Source organism: Lutzomyia longipalpis, chromosome 1 (genome assembly GCF_024334085.1).
Source record: "Lutzomyia longipalpis isolate SR_M1_2022 chromosome 1, ASM2433408v1".
NCBI classification, from domain to species: domain Eukaryota; kingdom Metazoa; phylum Arthropoda; class Insecta; order Diptera; family Psychodidae; genus Lutzomyia; species Lutzomyia longipalpis.
Window position 1 is genome coordinate 39467437 of NC_074707.1, and position 19990 is coordinate 39487426.

The following is a 19990-nucleotide window of genomic DNA, read 5'->3' on the forward strand; positions in this document are numbered from 1 at the left end:
TCTATTGTTCTTCCTCCTCACGCAGCACCATCTCTCCATCGAGTTTCTTTAGCATTGGAAGCCTTTTTGCAGCTTCTGCTCTCCACAGAGACTCCTCCATGGTTTCCATCAATGGGTTTCCAATGAAGACTAAATTCTCAAGACTTGGACATTCGGATAAACGATTAAATTCCGCCCAATCCTTCACAAGATTATTGCTGAGATACAAAACCCGAAGATTTTTCAAGCAATTGAGTCCCTTTAGCTTCTCAATGAGATTGTAGCTCAGCCAAAGCTCTTCCAGTGTCTCCGAGACGCATTCCAAGCCTGAGATTTGTTTTATGTAATTCCTTCCAAGTGAAAGTATTCGCAGATTCTTCATCCCATTGAGTCCGTAAATTTTGTCGATCGTATTTGTGGACATGCTGAGGAATCTACAGGGAAAATAACATTTTTTTTTAAAGAAATTCTTCTGGATAATTCTCAAAAATACTCACTCGCAAGCAACGAGAGTTCCCAAAGTGTTGTCCATTCTCTCAATCGGTGGCCATTGGAACTGCAACTCTAGATCTTTAGCCTCTGTTGCATTCACTTTGTACTTTTCCTCCCATCGTTTGAGAGCTTCCTTGATCGTAGTTGCTTTTGCCATCCAGGAAAACAAGATTAGCTTCCGAGAATTAAAGACAAATCTTCTTTTGAACTTGTTGACGTCTCCCAGCAACAACCAACCAGATGACAACCATTGTGGCTGCTCTGAAAAAGTGGGAGGAAGAGAACGACTATCCTGCAGAAGAGGCTGAAGAAGTTGGCCTACAGTTCCAGATACCACCAATTGAACAAATGGATGGGAATTTGTCGAAGTTAACAAAATGCAGGAAACTCTCCCTCTCCACTAATTGCATTGGAAAAATTTCTGGATTGGAGAAAATGGAAAATTTAGTAATTCTCTCCCTTGCAAGAAACAATATTTCCTCTCTGGCAGGATTGGAGGCTGTTGGAGGCACATTGGAGCAACTGTGGATGAGCTACAATGATCTGCAGCAACTCAAGGAACTCACTGAACTTCCAAAGCTCAAAATTCTCTACATAACGCACAATCGAATTCGAAGTTGGGATGAGGTTGCACGCATTGCTGCACATGGGAGTCTTCAGGAGGTCTCCTTCAGGGGGAATCCTCTTGTTGAGGATCTCGAAGAGGATGAAGATTATTTCGACAAGATGATTCCACGTCTTCCGAACTTGAAAAAGCTCGACGGAGAGCCAATTGTGCGCTTAGAGGGTGAATTTTAAGAAAAAAATCATTTTTTCATCAAATTTTCATCATGCTTATTTTATTAACACTGGGATGTCCCTACTGATAAGATCCTCTTAAATCTATAAAATAATCTTTAATAAATTTGTTGTTTTTCATTCAAAAATATTAGTTTCCTTTCATAATGCTTAAATTCCTCTTTATCACAGACTAATGTAACATTAATGTGCTTCTTCAACTACGAATCATTCACACACGCAGAGTTGGGTGGAAGTTAGATGATTTTCTATGAATTTTTATAAATTTTCCTTTATCCTCTTTAGTGATTTCTTCAGTTCTCAATTTAAGGAAAAACTTGAAGAGCTTTGAGGATTTTTTTCATATTAAATTAAAACCTTCTTTATCTACAAGAAAAACAAACAAAACTTTTCCTTTCCAACTCTGTCACAAATATTACAAACTAATGTGATTTTATTTAATTTCAGTGAGGATTTCTGGTTTTTCTTCTCTTACAAATGTATTTCATTTTAAATTAATAATGTAATTAGACAGGAAAAATAATTATTTCTTCACAAATTCATGCGAATACTCAAAAAAAAATCTTATTTAGATTGTAAATAAAGTAATTTTGTTGCAAAAGATTACTCACTAAAGAAATGAAGTAATATACAAATTATATTACTCAATTTACCTGCATCTTTACATTCATTAAAAAAATCATTTCTTTATGCTATAGAAAATTATTACAAATAGTAGTTTTACTAATTTACACCTTATACATACTTTTTCAATTACATTCGTGATGCATTTTTATTAATAATTAATTTACATTTTTTTGCCATTTATATTTTCTTAATGTTTTTTTTGTTGTTGTTGTGTATTTTTACTTTAAGAAGCTGATGCTGAAGGACGGACAAGGTTTCTCTCTCTGCAACTTCTGCTTCACATTCCTTCTCGATTTCTTTTCGCTTTCTGTTTCACGAACCAACAATTTTGTATAATAAAAAAAGTCTCTGGAATTAGAAGGAGGATACGGATGCATTCAAAAAGATAATCAAAAAAAATCACATAATTTATGAACTGTATGGAAATTAAGGCGCCAAATGTGGCGCCTCCCTGGGGACATCATCGCTCCACGTGACGACAATGAGATTCTCTTTTATCATTCCCCCCAAATTCCGGTGCAAAATATCCCCACTTTCGGGTGCCAATTTATTAGTCAGCGACCTTTAGCTATTTATTAAACTTCTTTCTGTTCATTTTCTCTGAATTTTTACCCAAAAGCTCTCACGTCAAAGCCATAAAATAGCAAAAGAATGCGAACTTTTTGACGCCAAAACAATTTTTTCTCTTCTTCCCAATCTCTCTTTTCCCAAAAAATTTTATCATACAAAACTTGGAAGATATACGAGAAAGACGTCAGCGAGATCTTATTTCTTCTTCCAAAAAAAAAAAAAAAAGAATTTATATCTCTCACTAATTTCTTGTTTACATTTTAAAGCTTCTCAGTCACCTATTGTTCTTTTTTTTGTATTTTATTATAAAATAATTCTCATGCTAATGTTATGCCATTTTTTGGGTAATGGTTTGTGAGCATAAGCCGGTTATTTATCTAGATTTATTAGATTTTTTTTTGGATTGTGGCCAATTCCCAATTCCGTTTAGGAACTCTTTAGGAGTAAATTTCCACGAAGTAATACACAATTTTCCCGGAAAAAGCAACTTCCTTTTAGAGAGAGAATTTTTCTCATAGAATTTATCTGGATAATTTATTCAAATTCACCTTATCCGATGAGTTTGAAGATGTTAAGAATTGAGGTGTTTTTAATTTGCATATGGAAATTTGAAAGTTGTTTTTAAAAAGCTCATTTTCATACAAAATTAAATTATTTTTAGGGGACAGTGGGGGTATTTTTAAATCAAATTTTTAGCCTATGAATTGAGCTTGCTAACTAAGGGATGTTTTAAAATTTTGGAACAATGTTCAGGGATTTTTGGGTCAATTTTCAAACAAGAAATTAACTGTTCTGCACTCTCAATGAAATGTAAATTTTTATAAAAACTTGGCGTACAATTTACTGAGATTTTCAGGATTCGCATAGAAAGTCTGCAAAGACTGAAGAAGCTGAGAAAAAGGCAATACGCTCTCTGAAGCAGGCATAAAAAAAATATATATAAATGCATAGATATATACATTATATATACATATAAAAATGCAAAGATAAAGATATATAAACTGCAAATATAAAAATTAAATATAGCATGGATGGAACAGTATAAAGCGAAAGAACGGTAAGTAAAACTTACGGGCTGTGATTCTTTCTTTGTCAATGAAATGTGAAGATGGCAGAAAATTGAGGATGGGCAAATTTTGAGGAGAGACTTACTCGCGAGCCGAATCACAGCCAACGCGCAGAAATTTTAAAGAAATCCTTAATCGTGGCGGGCGTTGGCTGTGATTCGGCTCACGAGTAAGTCTCTCCTCAAAATTTGCCCATCCTCAATTTTCTGCCATCTTCACATTTCATTGACAAAGAAAGAATCACAGCCCGTAAGTTTTACTTACCGTTCTTTCGCTTTATACTGTTCCATCCATGCTATATTTAATTTTTATATTTGCAGTTTATATATCTTTATCTTTGCATTTTTATATGTATATATAATGTATATATCTATGCATTTATATATATTTTACTTTACTTTTACATGTGTATATATATAAAACGCCCCGCTTCGCGGGGCGTTGGTCTTATGCAACTCAAGATATGACATGTTAACTTTAAAACGCGATATCTCCGGAACGGTTACATAGATTTTCTTCATTTTTGGCATGATGAAAGATATTATAGCCAACTATAACATATCAAAATATGAAGCAATTCTATAAAGCGGTGCTCGAGATATTCATCGAAAACTCATCGAAAATTTTGTTTTCGATTTTAGCGCCACTTGCGGTCATTTTTCGAACTTGCGATGTTCCGAGGGGTTGTAGGGCTTCTTGAGATCTTTCATTTGAGCCCGGGTTGATCAAAATCGGTCAAGTCGTTTTCGAGTTATGATCGATTTTCGATGAAAAATTGTGGCGGCCATATTGACTAAACGGCTTGGCCGATTTTCGAAAATGAGGTATCGTTGGAAAGGTGTTGATGTCCCCTACAACATATAAAAATTTCAGATTTTTAGCTATTACAGGGGCTGAGATATAAGCAAAACAAAATTTTGAGGTTATTCAAAATGGCGGACGGGGGGGTGGGGGGTCAGATTTGACTTCATAATCGGATGTCTTCCACCTGATATATGAACTTTGCCGTTGACCGCAAGTCTCTATCTATTACCGTTCTCTTGTAATTTAGCGAAAGGTTCCGGACGGCCGGACGGACGGACGGACGGACCAATTTTTGGCGCATACGTTTTTTGGAATGTGGGGACCCTAATTCGTGGTCATCCCAAGTTTGAGCCCGATCTGACGACTTTGGATTTTTGAGTGTACACAGAAGCTGTGCTTCTTTGAAGAAAGAATCACAGCTAATAATGATGAGGTAAAGTTTTAATAAATTATTGGATCATCCCTTATTCATATTTTTATTGAAAGAAAAAAATGGAAAATACTTCAAAAAAATTGTACTACATTTCCAGCGACGTTTTGCTTTTCTTTTCTTGAAAGAAAAAGATATGATTTATCACATAACTGTCCCATTAAAAAAAGAGAAAAATAATAGATTTTCTCTTAAATTCCTTTCTCAATGCACCACATTATAATAAATGGCCATTTAACAACCACAATAAGAAGTATATGGTACGTTCACAATTACTCTAACAACCGCAAAGAGAAGACAAAACGTTCTACTTTCTTTTGTATGACTCATTCTTCGTTTAGAATGCAAATAATTGCTTCTTTCGCGCACGATTTTCATTGAAAAAGTACTATGTGTCTGGTCGAGGTGTTTTGTTCAAATATTTACTTTTTATTCCCCACATATTTTCCCGGTGATTCTCACCCCAAAAGAACTTTGTGCGCACAAAAAAAAAAGAAGTGCTTAAGAACACAAAAGTTCATTATCTTTTTTTTTTTTGCTCAAGGGGCCTCTTGTGTCTTCGCGCCGTTGATGGCATATTTGATGACAATTAACACCAATCTTCGCGCGGCCTCTATCTCTGACTCATAATGCCCATAGTTTATGCTTAAAATTGTTTATTTTTGTTTTCCTTTTTGGCCAACCTCTTTTTTTTTGCTCTCCCCATCCTCCCAGAAAAGTTATTTGCTTTGCAAAAAAAACAACATTCCTTATGGTTTTTGAGGAAGAAGTACCGATATTTTTATTCGTTATTTATTCTTAAAATTCTCTCTGTCTCGAGAAATTTGTTTTCTTTTTGAGAACTCTCCTTCAGTCTTTATTTGAGATTGTTTATTTTTTTGAACTCTAAATGCAAATGCGCGCTGTGGTGAAATGTAATTGACCGCTATGCTACATTCAATAAATAAATAATTTTTCAGCGGAGAGAACGAAATTCTCAAGATATTCTTCCATATATGATTATTGGATATAAATTAATGAAAGATATTGACCTTCTATTTTGATAATAATTTCCTTTTATTCAAATTAGCCATTCGGCATTTTGTTCGTTGATTTTCCCTCCCAATTTATGTTCTATTCTTATGTTGATTTTTTCTCTCATTTTATCACATTTAATGTTTCATTTTGCCTAAATAAATAATAAATCAATATTTATGCCACGCGTGTCAGTAAATTTTTGTGGTTTGAGAGATTTGAATTTGTTGAATTTGTTAAAAAGCTCTGCCCAGACTTGCTTTTTGTTTTATAAATTTTCTCTGGAAATCCCCAGATGTAAAATTATGTTGGCCTATGCGGTCTATGCTAAGAAGATACAAAGTCAACATCAACTATTTTTGTATTTTAAATTGCCTATTAGAATATTTCGAGAGAAGGTATAGAAGAAATATTTTAATTTGAGATCTGTAAAATATGGTGAATAGAATAGGATTGATGACATGAAAATGATCACGTACCTATCGTTTGATGCTTGTAAATGAGTCAAAATTGTTCTCAAATTTTATGGTAAAGATCTCAAATTTAAGTCTGATCAGAACAAGAAATTTAACAATTTTTTCTTTACTTTATTTTTCATAGGAAATGATCAAATTAAAATATATATTTTATTAATTTTTACCAAGTGCGAAAAACTTCTCAAACTTGAAAAAAATAGCTAGCAGACAAAGTGCAGACAAAGTTGTATTATTAATTACATCAAGACGATCAAATAGAAAAAGAAGTACAAGAACATCATTAATATTTTGCGCGATACAATCATTTCGGAAGGAAGTCTTTAATTAAACATTTCTCACCAATTAAGATAAATTAAAAATCATTATTCTCACACGTGAAAAAAAAGTTGGCAAAATTGTGTGGTGTACCAAGTGAAACAAGAGGCATTGCTAAGTGGAATAAAATAAAGTTTTGCGGTGTAGATTTTTGTGTGTTGGAGAACAGGGAAAGTGGGTCGATCTGATCACATTTACCCTTTTACTTGCCTCACCATTCATTTCATTTTAGCTGTGTTTCTTTCAGACACAGCTTTTGTGTACCGAGCAAAATCGAAAGTCGTCAGATCGGGCTCAAACTTGGGATGAGCACGAATTAGGGTCCCCACATTCCAAAAAACGTATGCGCCAAAAAAATTTTTTTTCCGGCCGGCCGTCCGGCCGTCCGGCCGTCCGGATTCCAAACTTAAATTGCAAGAGAACGGTGATAGATAGAGACTTGCGGTAAACGGCAAAGTTTAAATATCGACCTGAAGAAATCCGATTATGAGGTCAAATCCACCCCCCCACCCCTCCGTCTGCCATTTTGAATAACCTCAAAATTTTGTTTTCGCTATATCTCAGCCCCTGTAATAGCTAAAAATCTGAAATTTTTATATGTTGTAGGGGACATCAAGAGCTTTCCAACGATACCTCATTTTTGAAAATCGGTCAAGCCGTTTAGTCAATATGGCCCCCACAATTTTTCATCGAAAATCGACCATAACTCGAAAACGGCTTGACCGATTTTGATCAACCCGGGCTCAAATGAAAGCTCTCAACAAACCCTACAACTCTCTAGAACATACGAAGTTTCAAAAGTGACCGCTAGGGGGCCAAAAATCAAAAACAAAATTTTCGATGAGTTTTCGATGAATATCTCGAAAACGGCGACATAAATTTTTTTCATTTTTTGATATGTTCTAGCTGACTATATTATCTAGTTGCATGCCAAAAATGAAGAAAATCTATGGATCCGTTCTCGAGATATAGCCTTCCAAAGTTGGCATGTCATATCTCGGGTTCTACAAGTCCGATCTTGATCAACTCAAGCGCAAATGAAAGGTTTCGTGAAGCCCTACAAATGTCTAGAACATTGCAATTTCGAGAAATGACCGCAAGAGGCGCTAAAGTCAAAAACAAAGTTTTCGAAAATTTCGAACTTGAATTTTTCGAAAATGGCGACATAAATTTTTTTCATTTTTCGATATGTTATAGCTGACTTCAAGACCTTTCAAACAAAAAAAAATTTATGAAAATCTATGGATCCGTTCTCGAGATATGGCCTTCTAAAGATTTCTTAGGGTATGACTTTTCAACTTTTCCCGACTTTGCGCGTACTTAAATGAATTCGCGTTCTAGTTTGCTCTCACAAAATTGGTACACTGAAAGAAACACAGCTCCCGTAAGCTTGGTCAGCTTACCAGTACATTTATTCTTGTGTGCTATGTATGTGGTACATTGATCCAGAGAGTCAGCCCGCGGCACTCTCTCTCTCTCTCTTTGTAAGAAAATTGTGTTTGGATCAATGAACTGAATTTAATGAAAAGAAAATAGGTGGGGTAAGGCAGTTAAGTTCAAAGATTAAAAGATACTTCTTTTTTCTCACTAAAACGACTAAAACAATGGGCTATAAATTTAAGACTTTTACGCATTGATACAAATTAATTGTGGATCTTCATTAATTGCAATGAATGTTGTATTTACAATGTTCTGAATCTCCTTACAACCCAATCTAACCTTGTACAATACAATAAACTCTTCTAATTCACATAGAGATTCTTATTTATTTGTTTTAATTTTTACCTATTGATGCAATTGAAAGAAAAATAATAAAAAAACATCCCATCGTATTTTCTTTTAATTCATAAAAATTTCCAATTTCTTGCTGCAACAAATGAGCCAAACTGACCTTGTTTGTTATTATTTAATCGATTTTGTAACGGCCACATTATTACTGCAATTATTTCTCACATGTCATGTTGTACATCATATATGTATATGGTTGTTTTTTTTTAATGTTTTTTCCTCTCTTTCTCCATATATATGTGAGCTTTTTTTGTGACAAAAGAAAATAATATTAACGACGATCGTATCTTTTGTGTAAAAAAAAATCCTTGATTTCTCTCGCCTAGCTTCATTAGGATCTTTTGTTAGATCTATTATTTTTTGAAAATTTCGATTTAAGATTAATTTTAAGAGTTTATTTTTTCTTGAATTTAGGACATCATATCATACAGAAGACATTAAGAAATTCGTTATAAAAAAAATCTTTAACTGAAAAGGGGCTCAACGGGCATAACTGTTGGTGTGTCCGTGAAACCATCAAAGTTTCCTTGCACTTTAAATTAAATTCATTGTGAACGCAATATACTAAATTATTCATTACAATGATTACTTGCGCATACACTGCTGCCAAATGGCTTAAATTGAATACTTTAAGAGTACCACAAAATCTCCAAATTAATGATATCTGTCTCTGCATTTTGGCTGGTCGTTGAAATATTAAACCATCTTTTGGGTCATTTTGGTCTTTAAAAAAAAAATTATGAAATGACATTTTTAGGGCATAAAAAATGCAGACTACATTAAATTGATGAATAGATGATTGCCTTTCCTCTGACACATTCACAGATTACCACTGAGAAAAATTATTAAAAATGATTTTTGCGCAATTTATTGCACCGAGTTTATCGACTTAAACGAGGATTTTTTGTAACCCACAAAAAAAATTAAGTTGATTTGTTGGTCCATCATCACATTCCTCCGCGGTGAACTTTATGCCGCCGCACACCAATTAATTTGTAATCTCTGTACGTGTGAGAAGAGCCATAAGGTGTGTTTAAAAAAAAAAAAGAAGAAAATAGTATGGATAAAAACCGGCCTCTTTCACATAATCAGTTGTGACCAGTTGGAGAGTTTGAAAACACTTTCCCTCCGTGTTGTCTCGGCGTGCGTCAGTCAAGTTCAATGACAACACGCCAATATATACGTTGTCTTATATACAATTACATACCTACATAATATAGGTAATATTGAATGCAGAGGTGGGAGCAAAAAAAAGCAATAGAAAACATTTTATTTTCTCCATTGAGAAATGCAGCAAACTCTCCTCTGTCCCCAGTGATAATGGCTTGTTGTCAATCAAATTGATTCATAAAATGTACATATGGTATAGCATTATGAACGTAATCACATGGTTTTTGCGTTATAGCATTAGCACCTCCCTGTGATACTCTGCAGTACATGCTATAATGCTAATTGAACCATCATTGTATCACATGTTTACACAATTTATCATTATTTTCCTCACTATGACGCTATAGCACAACCTTTTATCTAACTAAAACTTATTCCATCATAGAGGGTCAGAGGTTCTCCCTCGTGAAGTAAAAATAGTAAAAATTGTACAATTTAACGTGCAATAAAATATTACAACAGAAAGATATAAAATTATTGATGATCTTGAGCACTCGTGTGTGATCTTGAAGTGATCTTCGTGCAATATAAGTTAAATGGAGAGTTTAGGTGAAAAAAATTTGCATTTCCTCTATTCTAATACGTCATTGTGTTTTAACATTCAAATTACCAATGAAATATGTATATGATTTAGTGGGCTTAAAACCATAATTCTTCTTTAATTAAAAGCTTTCTGAGAAATTTATCTTCCCCACATTAGTATGTCTCTAATTGAAGACATCTTCTGTTACGCCCTCACATTTTGCATTCTGTTTTTTATGACCAAAAAATACATTAAAATAAATCTTGGGTAGGAGTTTAAGAGAGATATAAAAAAACAGTGAAAAATGCTGTTAATATTAACCAACTAATTAACTTGTTTAGTGTCTAATTTGTCTAGACGCTTCAAATGAATGTTTTAGCTTAAAGGAATTTGCAAATATATTTTAGACAGAGTACGAAACATGGACCAAAAGTATTTGCTGACAGCGTTCAACACAACGTACGCACAAATTACATATTGTTGGAATTAGAAAAAAAAAGTTTTATCTTCTTCCGTGTTGGTTAAAGGACAAATGATGATGAGAGTGAGATAGAGCCTTGCGTGAGCTTTTTCCTTGTGCAAAATTTATGCAGAAATTTAAAATTATAATAAAAGAAACAATTAATCTTTGAGATAAGATGCGGGAAGTTTCTTAAGTTTAATTTAATAAAAAATTTAAAGAGAAATAACATTTCTTTCATTCAAGGTTAAAAAAATTGATTTCTTAACCCTATTGACACAAAACCAGGTCAATCTACACAATTTGCTCTAAACCAACTTTTTCGCCGGATCTTCATCAGGGTCAAATGAACATAATTACCCCAAAAAGAGTAATCAAAACTAATTACTGCACCCACTTAATTTTTTTTTTAAATGCTAAAGAAGAAATTGCCAAAAAAGTGATATTCAAAAGTCCTCAAGAGTTTGTTGTCTCTCACATTATTTTCTCACCATCACCATCATCGATCGGCGGAGGTTTATTTTTCTTAACACATTATTGGTCAAAAGCACCAAAAAAAATTATTGCCATGATTGGTGTGTGATGGTGCGAAGTTGAGCTCAAAAAAAAAAAACACTCCACACGCTGGATTGACCCACTTTATGCCTTGGAGACTGCCGCAAGTCTTCAAGGTTTCCTGGCCAAAGTAACAGCATTTACCCAAAGCAGCAATTTCCACTGAGGCATGAATTTCAAATTTGCATGATTCTTGGTGTTGGACATAATTGTGTGTTTGCACATTGTCAAGCCATCCAAAATTGCACAACGCCATCACCTGGCCTCTCAACCTGCTCTTCTACTCTATATTTCGTCATTATATTGTATGTGCATCCTCCTTTTATATCTTTGCAAAATATAATTATTTTTTCATAGGTAGTTTATTTTTTGTAAAGATTGAAAAACTAAAGAGAGAAAGAGATGCTTTATATATTTTTACATCGTCCACACTTGGTTAAAAAAAATTGGCAAACATTTATATACGTGGAGAGTGAGAGATATTGCAGCAAATCTGCAGATAATTTGATGAGTCATAAAATCTTGTAAAATCCATCGTGGTCTCTTTATACGGTTGAAGAAAAACACGCAATTAAAAATCTGTCACAAACTATAAATTACTTAATTTCAAGAGAAAAATCGAGTGCATTTTTTCGGGTTTTCCCATTTAAATTGTCATTTTTTACTTTAGAGGTATTTATCTCTCCACAAATACAATTTGCGATTAGCATAAATTTGCAATTTATTTTTAGATCAATTGCAAACACTGGTAAAGAAAATTCACAATATTACTCACTCATTATTCATTCCGTTTAGTCGCACATTAAACTGTTCTTTTCGGAATAAATTATGCAAAAGATTGCGATCTCATACCTCTCCATGCTGAGCTGCATGTTATTATAATTTCGTTTTATTAAAAATCAGAACAAGCAACTTTAAGATTAAGAAAGAAATTTTTTGCAACATGGGGTCAAACAAGTTGATGCCGCAATTTTGTGCAGGTCGAGAGAACAAGAAATGTAAGAAAAAAGAAACAACTAAAGGACGGTTTCTTTGACCCAAAAACGCCCTCAAGAATTTGGATTATTATGTTTGTTGCTCTTCTTGGGAATCCGTTATAAGTGTCGGGTGTACGGTAATGAGACGTGTGGTACAAGTACATTTAATATGATTATGTCATATACTCGCTTCAATCAAACTAAGCACCTCTTTTGATCATTTTGCAATTAATTTTAAAAGCAATTGACCATAAAACGTGATATACAAAAGCACCCAAACATGAAAATATTGCATACACGTGGACAACAAAAACAGCTTCAATTAATGTTTAGAAGAAAATTGTTTTTGCCTTGCAAACGAATTTTATGTAACTTTCTGAATTATTTGAAATTCTACTTGAGAAAATCACATGAAGAATTTAATTATTTTAAATTAGATTTTTCTCATTTCTTTCCATACAATTCACAAAAGTTTTCAAAGGGGAAAGTTAAGAAAAGAAAAGGTATACCAACTAAGTAAACTCACCGATTCATTCACAGGGTGGGGGGATGATCCATCGTGTGATCCTTCATTTGTCAGACCTCATTGAAAATAAATTTCAAATAGCCTATCTAAATCCTAAAAAGTCCGTTAAACGATCATTGAGAGCATCCAACCAGTGGACATTCCCTTTTGTCTTGGCTGGTCGTGATTCGGTGTGATTTGGGGGTAGGTACTCTTCTGATCTGATGCAGAAGTAGCTGGTTATAGGTGCCCTACACATTGGACATCGTTCTAGTTTTGCTGAAATTGTTGCAAAAGAAAAAGCCAAACAAATTGTTCTTTCAAATGATAATTTCACAAAATAGTTTATGTTGGTTAGAATAAAAGTTTAAACTTACAAAAGCACACGGCACAGATGCAGGTATGCCGACACGGTAGCAGAGCACGTGAGAGCGGGAAGTAGTGACACACCACGCAAAGTTGCTCCATTTGGGGCCCATCTGAGCACAAAATGGGCCCACCATTGCCGGCACAAGCAACAGGCTCTGCCAGAGACAGAGATCCTGTCTGTATCGGTGTTGTCGTCTCATCGCCAGAGAGTGGATCTCCAGTGGCAAGATACAGTTGCTGTGAAAGAATATTAAATTATTAATTTTGAATAGAAAACCTGATAAAGAAAACATTGGTTTTGCATATTTTTTAGCCCCAAAATTTATTAATCATAAATATAAAATAAATGATTTGAAATCGTTTTATTCTAACGGTCATTTTTTAAAAAGTTTCTTTTTAATTTATGGATCTTGCATCGAGTGCCACCTATTGGCAATTTTAGCTTCAAATAAAAGACAATCATTTATAATCCTTAAAAAGAAAGCTTTGAAATAAATAAAACCATTTTTAAGACAAGTCTTCCAATATTCAAATATCTGGATTTGTCGAATGTCATGAATGAAGGCTATGAGAATCTTATTCACTTCTCGGAATTAATTCTCTTATTTTTTTCTTTTTTAAAGACATTAATACAGAAGTTTTTATAGCCTCCAACAATGCAGCGATGATTCAAAATTGCAGTGTGGTGTGAAATTAGGTCACGAGGTTCTTGAGAGACCAAAAAAAAAAGAAAGAAAAGAGATGAAAAAGAAGGACAAAAAGTGCATGCGGGATATATAAATTCCGGTGGTGGTGAGAAATAATGAAGCATAAAAAGCATTTAAAATAAAAGAGACAAGTTACCGGCTTGAGCACGAAGGAAATTCCCCACGCGATCGTGTATGGCATATTTGAGATATCTTTTTTGCATATATAACATCAAACACCTTTGAGGTGCACACGAAAAAAGTAACATAAATACACACATCGCGCGGTTGGAATTACATCATTCTGCAGCAGCCGCACGGCCATACCACCGGGGATCGCATATACAGCATGAATGAGAAATGCTCTATGTATCTCGCCGAAAGAGAGACTCTCGCGATTGGCGCGCACAATGATAATAAAGACATGACCTACATGCATGTAAATGTAAGAGAGGTAAGGAATTACATAATTTTTGTAACTGTTGAACGCCACAATCAACCATCGTCATCATTATCAACCGCCGTGCATTCCACTCTTGCCCCTGTTGGTGGCACAAGTCAGATCATCCTCAAGATTTCTCAGAACTCATTTTTCTTAATCCCATTTTATGTAATTTTTTGGATTTTATTGAAGTTGTATTTTCTAATCAAACCGGTCTTGGGAAAAAGTTGATGAGAGAAATATTTATATTTGTTGAGAGATTTAAACGAAACCAACGTATAAAGTTTTATGCAAGGAATGTCACTGCATTTCCTAATGCCATTGGATGAGAAGCGAAAGTTCAAACTTTACTCATGATGGTGGGATCCGTGATTAAAACGATAAGGGACTGCTCAGACCGGCCATTGAATTAATTAATTAAAAATATCAAGAGTTTCGAGAATTAAGAGAAATTTTTTTTAACACAAAATAAGGAAAGGAAACGGATCACTTTCGAATTGACTTTTTAAAGCTTTTAAAAGCATTTTGAAATACTAACTTTAGTAGGTCAACGACGCATACCCGGAAGATCGTTTACTTAGCAGAAGTGAAGCTTTCTTTTTCTTATTCTTTTAGAGATTAAGTTTTTAAAAGATCTCAATTAAAAACAACAAATAATGCCAATTCATTGAAAGAATTTTGAGGGAACTTGAAGCAAATCTTTTTGGAGAAAAAAACTGAAGAATCTCTCATATCATTCCCATTGTAAGTTAAGGATCCTCCATTCTATGTGTAACGATCGTGAGTTGTTTATTTAAATATATGCTTTATTTCATCACATAATCTCATGTCTCTCCTTTTGTGTCTAAAGAGAAGATCATGACGAAAGAATATTATCCATGCCACAGACAACAGACTCTCAATCACTCAAGTCTCATAGATTTTCCCATTGATGTGCAAACAATTCAAGCAGTATGTGTGATGAGGAAAGAAGTATAGGAGGTCAATGATCGATCATACATTTATGAACAGTTAAGCGCAGTGACATTCCATTATAATCTTACTCAACCGACATTTCTCTCTTTACCCATCAACACAGAATCCCATTAAGAGGATATATTTCTATATAGCAGTAAAATCTTGCAAAATGAGGAAATCTAGATGTACTTTTAACATTAAAGTAGAGAACGTGGAGAACTCACCTTAAGACACGATAGTTGTCCACTCGATTGTTTGAGATACTGCGCCAAGACGGACGTTGGAAGAGGACAAACTGGATCTCTCAGATGAACTACATTCACCAAGATCACCTGAAAAAACAAACAAACAAGAAGAAAAAATTAAGAAAATGTATTCCATTCAATACAAAATAAATCTTGGAATGAATTTAATTTCATTAGCAAAACCCCAAAGTCCCCCACATTTGCATTGTTCGAGCAAGGACGGGTGAATTGTGTGCGCGACAACAGTCGCATGCAAAAGATAAACCACGAAAACCTCAATGTGCCGGAAGAATAAATTTCACACCCAACAATGTTGTTATTGTGAATTATTTAAATGAATATATTGTTGCAATTGTTCAAACATTTTAAATCTTTACATTGATAAATTCGTGCACAAAGTCAGTTTGGTATCGAGGCTGTTCGCATATATTTGTCGTCCTACACCATAAATTCCCTAAATATTTCTCTTAATTTTGCATTAAGCAGCTCAATGCATGTTTTTTGTCTATGCAGATGAATGGAAAAGTTTTTTTGTAAGATCTCTATAAAAAAAAATTCTTGTAAAAACAAGAATGGAAACAATAACATTAAGATTTCCAAACATCTCTTTAGTAGTAAAACAAAAAAGGCTATTTTATAATTAACAGAGGTGTTAAAAGGTAATTTAACTTATTCTAGGAAATTAAAAGACAAAAAAGCTCATAAGTCATTTGCAAAATGTTTACAAGCTGAAATTTAATGGGAACTATTATATTGTTCTGTATTAACAATGGAGTCAAGATGCATTTAAGACAATCTTCTTGCATAATATATTATTGTGCATTTTTTGACAATGTTCATTTTATTGTTTTATAGCACCTACGTGCTTTCATTTTAATAAGGTAGGAAAATATTATATTTTGTAAAATTGTGGTAAAGTTTTGTACACAATTTTGACTGATGAAATTTGACAGATTAGACATAAATTTCTCTAAAGAATTGTTCTAAAATCTATCAAAAGTCTTTCTTTTAGATAAATAAAAAAAATATTAGATGCTTTGCCAAAAAAATCGCAGATTTTCATTAAAAGTTCAATTACCTTACAAAATTTTACAACTTCCCCACAAATTATTTTTCCCCCTACATTGCCACATTATTTATAATCATTGCTCATTTTTTGGGGATTTTTGGCACTTTAATTTCCGCCTTTTAGAAGAGATTCCATGTAATTGTACGAAAAATCGTAAAATAAAAGTTTATTAGTTGACACACTAACACAATTCAATGACTTTTGATACTTCTTCCGTTCATTGGTTACCTCACTTTTGTCGACGAGCTCGTAAAGTAAATTTTAGATCACAGTTTAATGTACGACCAAGGAAAAGTGCTAAGAACATTAAATGATATGTCGTACGTTTTATGATCTTAAACAACATTTCTGTGCATTTTTTAGGAGAAGGAAGTAATTTTTGTACTCGAGGGACAAGACTATTATTAGTTTAAAAACTTTAGTGAGTCATTTACCTTGAGCCAAAATCAAAATTCTTAATCTATAAAGCCGAATTTATTGAACAGGATCAACATCAAGATCCACGTATATAAAGAATTAAATGGAATTTTTATGCTCACAGGTTGTTATAAAGATTAATAAAATCTATTTTTGGATTTTTTCGATATTTTTCAATCTATTGGGCCTAATTCAGCGACCAAGAAACCCTTGAAATCTTTGAATTTTGTACTGAAATTTCAAGATTTCAAGCCAATTTCAAGGGTTTCTTGGTCGCTGAATAAGGCCCATTATTTCCCTAAAAAATAAAGATTTTTAAAAAATGAGGAGAAGACGTAAAACTTTCACCGAAAAAATGTTAAGCAAAAGTATGAAGAGAAAAAAATCACAAAAGGTTCCAAATGTGTGTCATTTGAAGAATATTCCATAAAGCTCTTTTGTGTGCTTTTTTTTTGCTTCTTACTCATCATCTTCATCTTGGCAAAGTATTGTTGATCTACATCAAACGGAACGTTTTTTTTACACCACGCTAATATATCAAGTACCATACTCTCCTCAAGTATCTTATTATTTTCTTGGAGTAGGTAACACAACAAATACCCCATTCACGGTGTGTGCAAATGATTTGCCAAGAAAGAAGATGAGAAAAAAAAGTGTTGAGCTCGCTTTTTCGACAAAAGTCAATGTCGAAAGCAAAAGTAGTTTTTTTTGCATCATCTTCATCATCATCACCGTCGTTTTCAAATACTATTTTTTTCATCTAGCTCTCTTTAGGAGTCTTATAATTACCAATTTACCGTTTTATAAATAAATTTTCTTTAAGAAAAAATATAAAAACGAAAAAATTGTCTGCAGAAATCGCATAAATTGAAAATGAAGAGTAATTGCGCTTTTCGTGCCTCTTTGTAGTGAGTTTTGTGTCTTCAGGGCATTTGTAGAAATTGAAATTTTTGAAGACACCACATAAATATAAAAGATGAATTTTTCATGTTTAAAATAAGCAAATAAAAATATTTTATATTATCTTTCTAGGACCTCATAAACATACAAATTTCTTTTATTCAAATGCTATTGCATATATGAATTAAATCACCATGAAACAAGTACAAAATAAGTGTAATGAATAAAATTAAATAATTGTGAATAATATGGAAATTTGTATGTCAAAAAAGTTGAACTTTCACTCTTGTTCGGCCAAAAAAACAAATTATCCAAAAATTGTGGGAGGAATAAACAATAGCCCAAGTGAAACAAGAGAGAGAGGAAAAATTGCTGTGAAATAATTTGTTAATTTTTTAATTTTATGACTTTTCCTTGTGTTGTTTTTGTTTGTAACAAAAAAGTCATTGTTGTCTCATTGAAGATTCGTGACACCAATATTTAATTAATAAAAAAAATATCAATTGAGAGACTTTTCGGAGGTACAAAAAACAGCCATTTCTACGCAAATTTTCCCCCTCATCATTTGCGGTGAAATTTGTTCACTAACTCTTGATCAACAACGTGGTATGCACGTTTAATTTGTACTAATATCAGCAAACGTGCCATCCCCCTCGAAGGCATATTTATGCAAAGAAAGTTGTCCGGATGAATAGAAATTAAGTTTATTAAATTGACAAGACTTCTTTTTTTTTCTCCAACGCATCAACTTTTACTTTCTTTCTTGTATTTTATTTTGTGAAAAGTGAGAAAAAGTCAAATAGAAAGAGAAAATGCGACAAAAATTATTGAAATAGACGCAAAAAAAATCTCTGAGAAAGTCATCAAAAGAGATTTTATTGAGTCTCTTTAAGCCGGATTTTGTATGTTTATCTGTAAAAATGCCCAAATAAAGGAAGGATGATTTGCTTCTTCACCAAATTACAAGAGGAAATTAATTTAAATGGAAGACTTTCACAATATAATGCGTGGAAAAAAATCATTAAACTTTGCACAATTTTTTTTATTTTTAATTGTTTCCACCTTCTTTCGGAAATGAAAATTTTTATATACATTTTTATGAGGTCATTCTTTTATTCCGAAATGTTTTTTTTTGTTTTGAAATTTGTATCTTTCGTCAATTCTGGTATTTATTGTGGATATGTGTGTACCTTAATAAAATTAATATTGAAACAAAATCTTACGAAAAGAATCAATTTCCACAATTTCTAAAAAACAATTTTTTGAAAATAATTCTGCAATTATTTTCGAATTATTTGTGTCGTCGTCCGACTAATTTTCAATCAGATTAGTAGCATAAAAAGTAATGTTTTCTGCTCAATAAAATTTAAGATCTTTCAAGAAATATTTTCAAAAGAAGTTCAATATACTTACAGTCTCATCCGGATGGAGAATTTCGTCTTGCTCAAAGTTACGAATGAGAAAGATCACGAGTGGGTAGGACAGTCTTGGTGGTGCTCCTAGAGCAAGAGGTGAATTTGGTGATTTCAATGTGATGATTTCTTCACTATGGGGGGACTTATTCCTAAATGAAAAAGATTTAAAAAAAAACAGATAAAATAAAATATAATCAGAGATTCCAAAAAAAAAACTGAAATCATTTTGTGTTAATTGACATTTCAGGATGGATTATTGCATGCGATGTTGCAGCATATTTAATTTCCCTCTCACCTAATATCAACAGCCAGATGCTGATAGTGTTGAACATCAACAATTCCGCGATCACGCATGTAGGCAGCCTCACGGAGTTCACTCCACGGTCGCCACAGTGACATGTGGAGTTCTCTGATGGAGACAGCCCAAAAAGCTTGTAACGTGTATTTCACCTGGCTGGATACAGCAAGGCAAACTTCTGCAAAGAGAACCAACAAACAAAGAATAATGTTTAAAATCGAATTCCTCATTCTTGTTGTCTGTTTTTAACCCAATTAGCACATAGGACTTTCCCATAATCTCTAGCGCTTCGTGAGACAAATCAATATACCGATCACTTTATGACTTCTAAGAAATCTCTCGCAATCCTCTCGCAATAAAAGCTTCATACGTGACATAGTTGAGCAGAAAAATCCCTCACTTGTTATTTAAATTACCCGTATGTACTCGTATGCTTAATTTTTTGGGGAAATCCGCAGAATTCTACATAAGTGTGTAGAAGAATAATCTTAGAAATAATTTTCAGTGTAAATAATAAATGGTCATTGAGCGAAAAAAGCCGGCAATACATAAGCATGTCCGCACCAAGCACGTTCTATTTGCTATTAATTTTCAGGTAAATATACTTTTAATTGTCCACAAATTATACCCACGTTGTGACCA

General features: G+C 33.3%; 3 protein-coding genes across 10 annotated transcripts in view; 1 reads left to right on the forward strand and 2 right to left on the reverse strand.

Moving 5' to 3' along the window:
- Position 1: 1 nt before the first annotated feature.
- LOC129787285 (dynein axonemal light chain 1) lies at positions 2-637 on the reverse strand. The gene is made up of 2 exons (XM_055822744.1): positions 477-637; positions 2-413 (listed from the first exon to the last, which is right to left on the reverse strand). Exons 1-2 carry the CDS (start codon positions 626-628, stop codon positions 2-4), a joined length of 564 nt encoding a protein of 187 aa, XP_055678719.1. The 5' UTR covers positions 629-637.
- A 74-nt stretch (positions 638-711) lies between these two features.
- LOC129790964 (dynein axonemal light chain 1-like) lies at positions 712-1269 on the forward strand. The gene has a single exon (XM_055828859.1). It carries the CDS (start codon positions 712-714, stop codon positions 1267-1269), a length of 558 nt encoding a protein of 185 aa, XP_055684834.1.
- Positions 1270-2089: 820 nt separating this feature from the next.
- The window catches only part of LOC129787283 (cell growth regulator with RING finger domain protein 1-like), a 35917-nt gene continuing 18016 nt past the window's right edge, over positions 2090-19990 (reverse strand). For 7 of the 8 annotated variants that reach the window (XR_008750214.1, XR_008750208.1, XR_008750209.1 and 4 more), the window contains 6 exons: positions 19346-19526; positions 19049-19199; positions 15229-15336; positions 12928-13156; positions 12572-12829; positions 2090-2244 (listed from right to left, as the gene is read on the reverse strand). Coding sequence is in view for 1 of the 8 variants with exons in the window: in XM_055822742.1 (XP_055678717.1) it covers positions 12654-12829; positions 12928-13156; positions 15229-15336; positions 19049-19199; positions 19346-19526 (845 nt within the window). In the remaining 7 variants the exon portion in view is untranslated. Of the gene's footprint in view, positions 2245-11429; positions 12830-12927; positions 13157-15228; positions 15337-19048; positions 19200-19345; positions 19527-19990 lie in introns of those variants that run through there. The other variant, XM_055822742.1, reaches the window with a different exon arrangement.

Bases quoted from the DNA above. Each gene is read 5' to 3' on its own strand.
- LOC129787285 (XM_055822744.1), bottom strand. From the start codon at position 628: ATGGCAAAAGCAACTACGATCAAGGAAGCTCTCAAACGATGGGAGGAA. The intron at 414-476 runs GTGAGTATTTTT...TTTTCCCTGTAG, and splicing joins GGAACTCTCGTTGCTTGCGA to ATTCCTCAGCATGTCCACAA.
- LOC129790964 (XM_055828859.1), top strand. From the start codon at position 712: ATGACAACCATTGTGGCTGCTCTGAAAAAGTGGGAGGAAGAGAACGAC.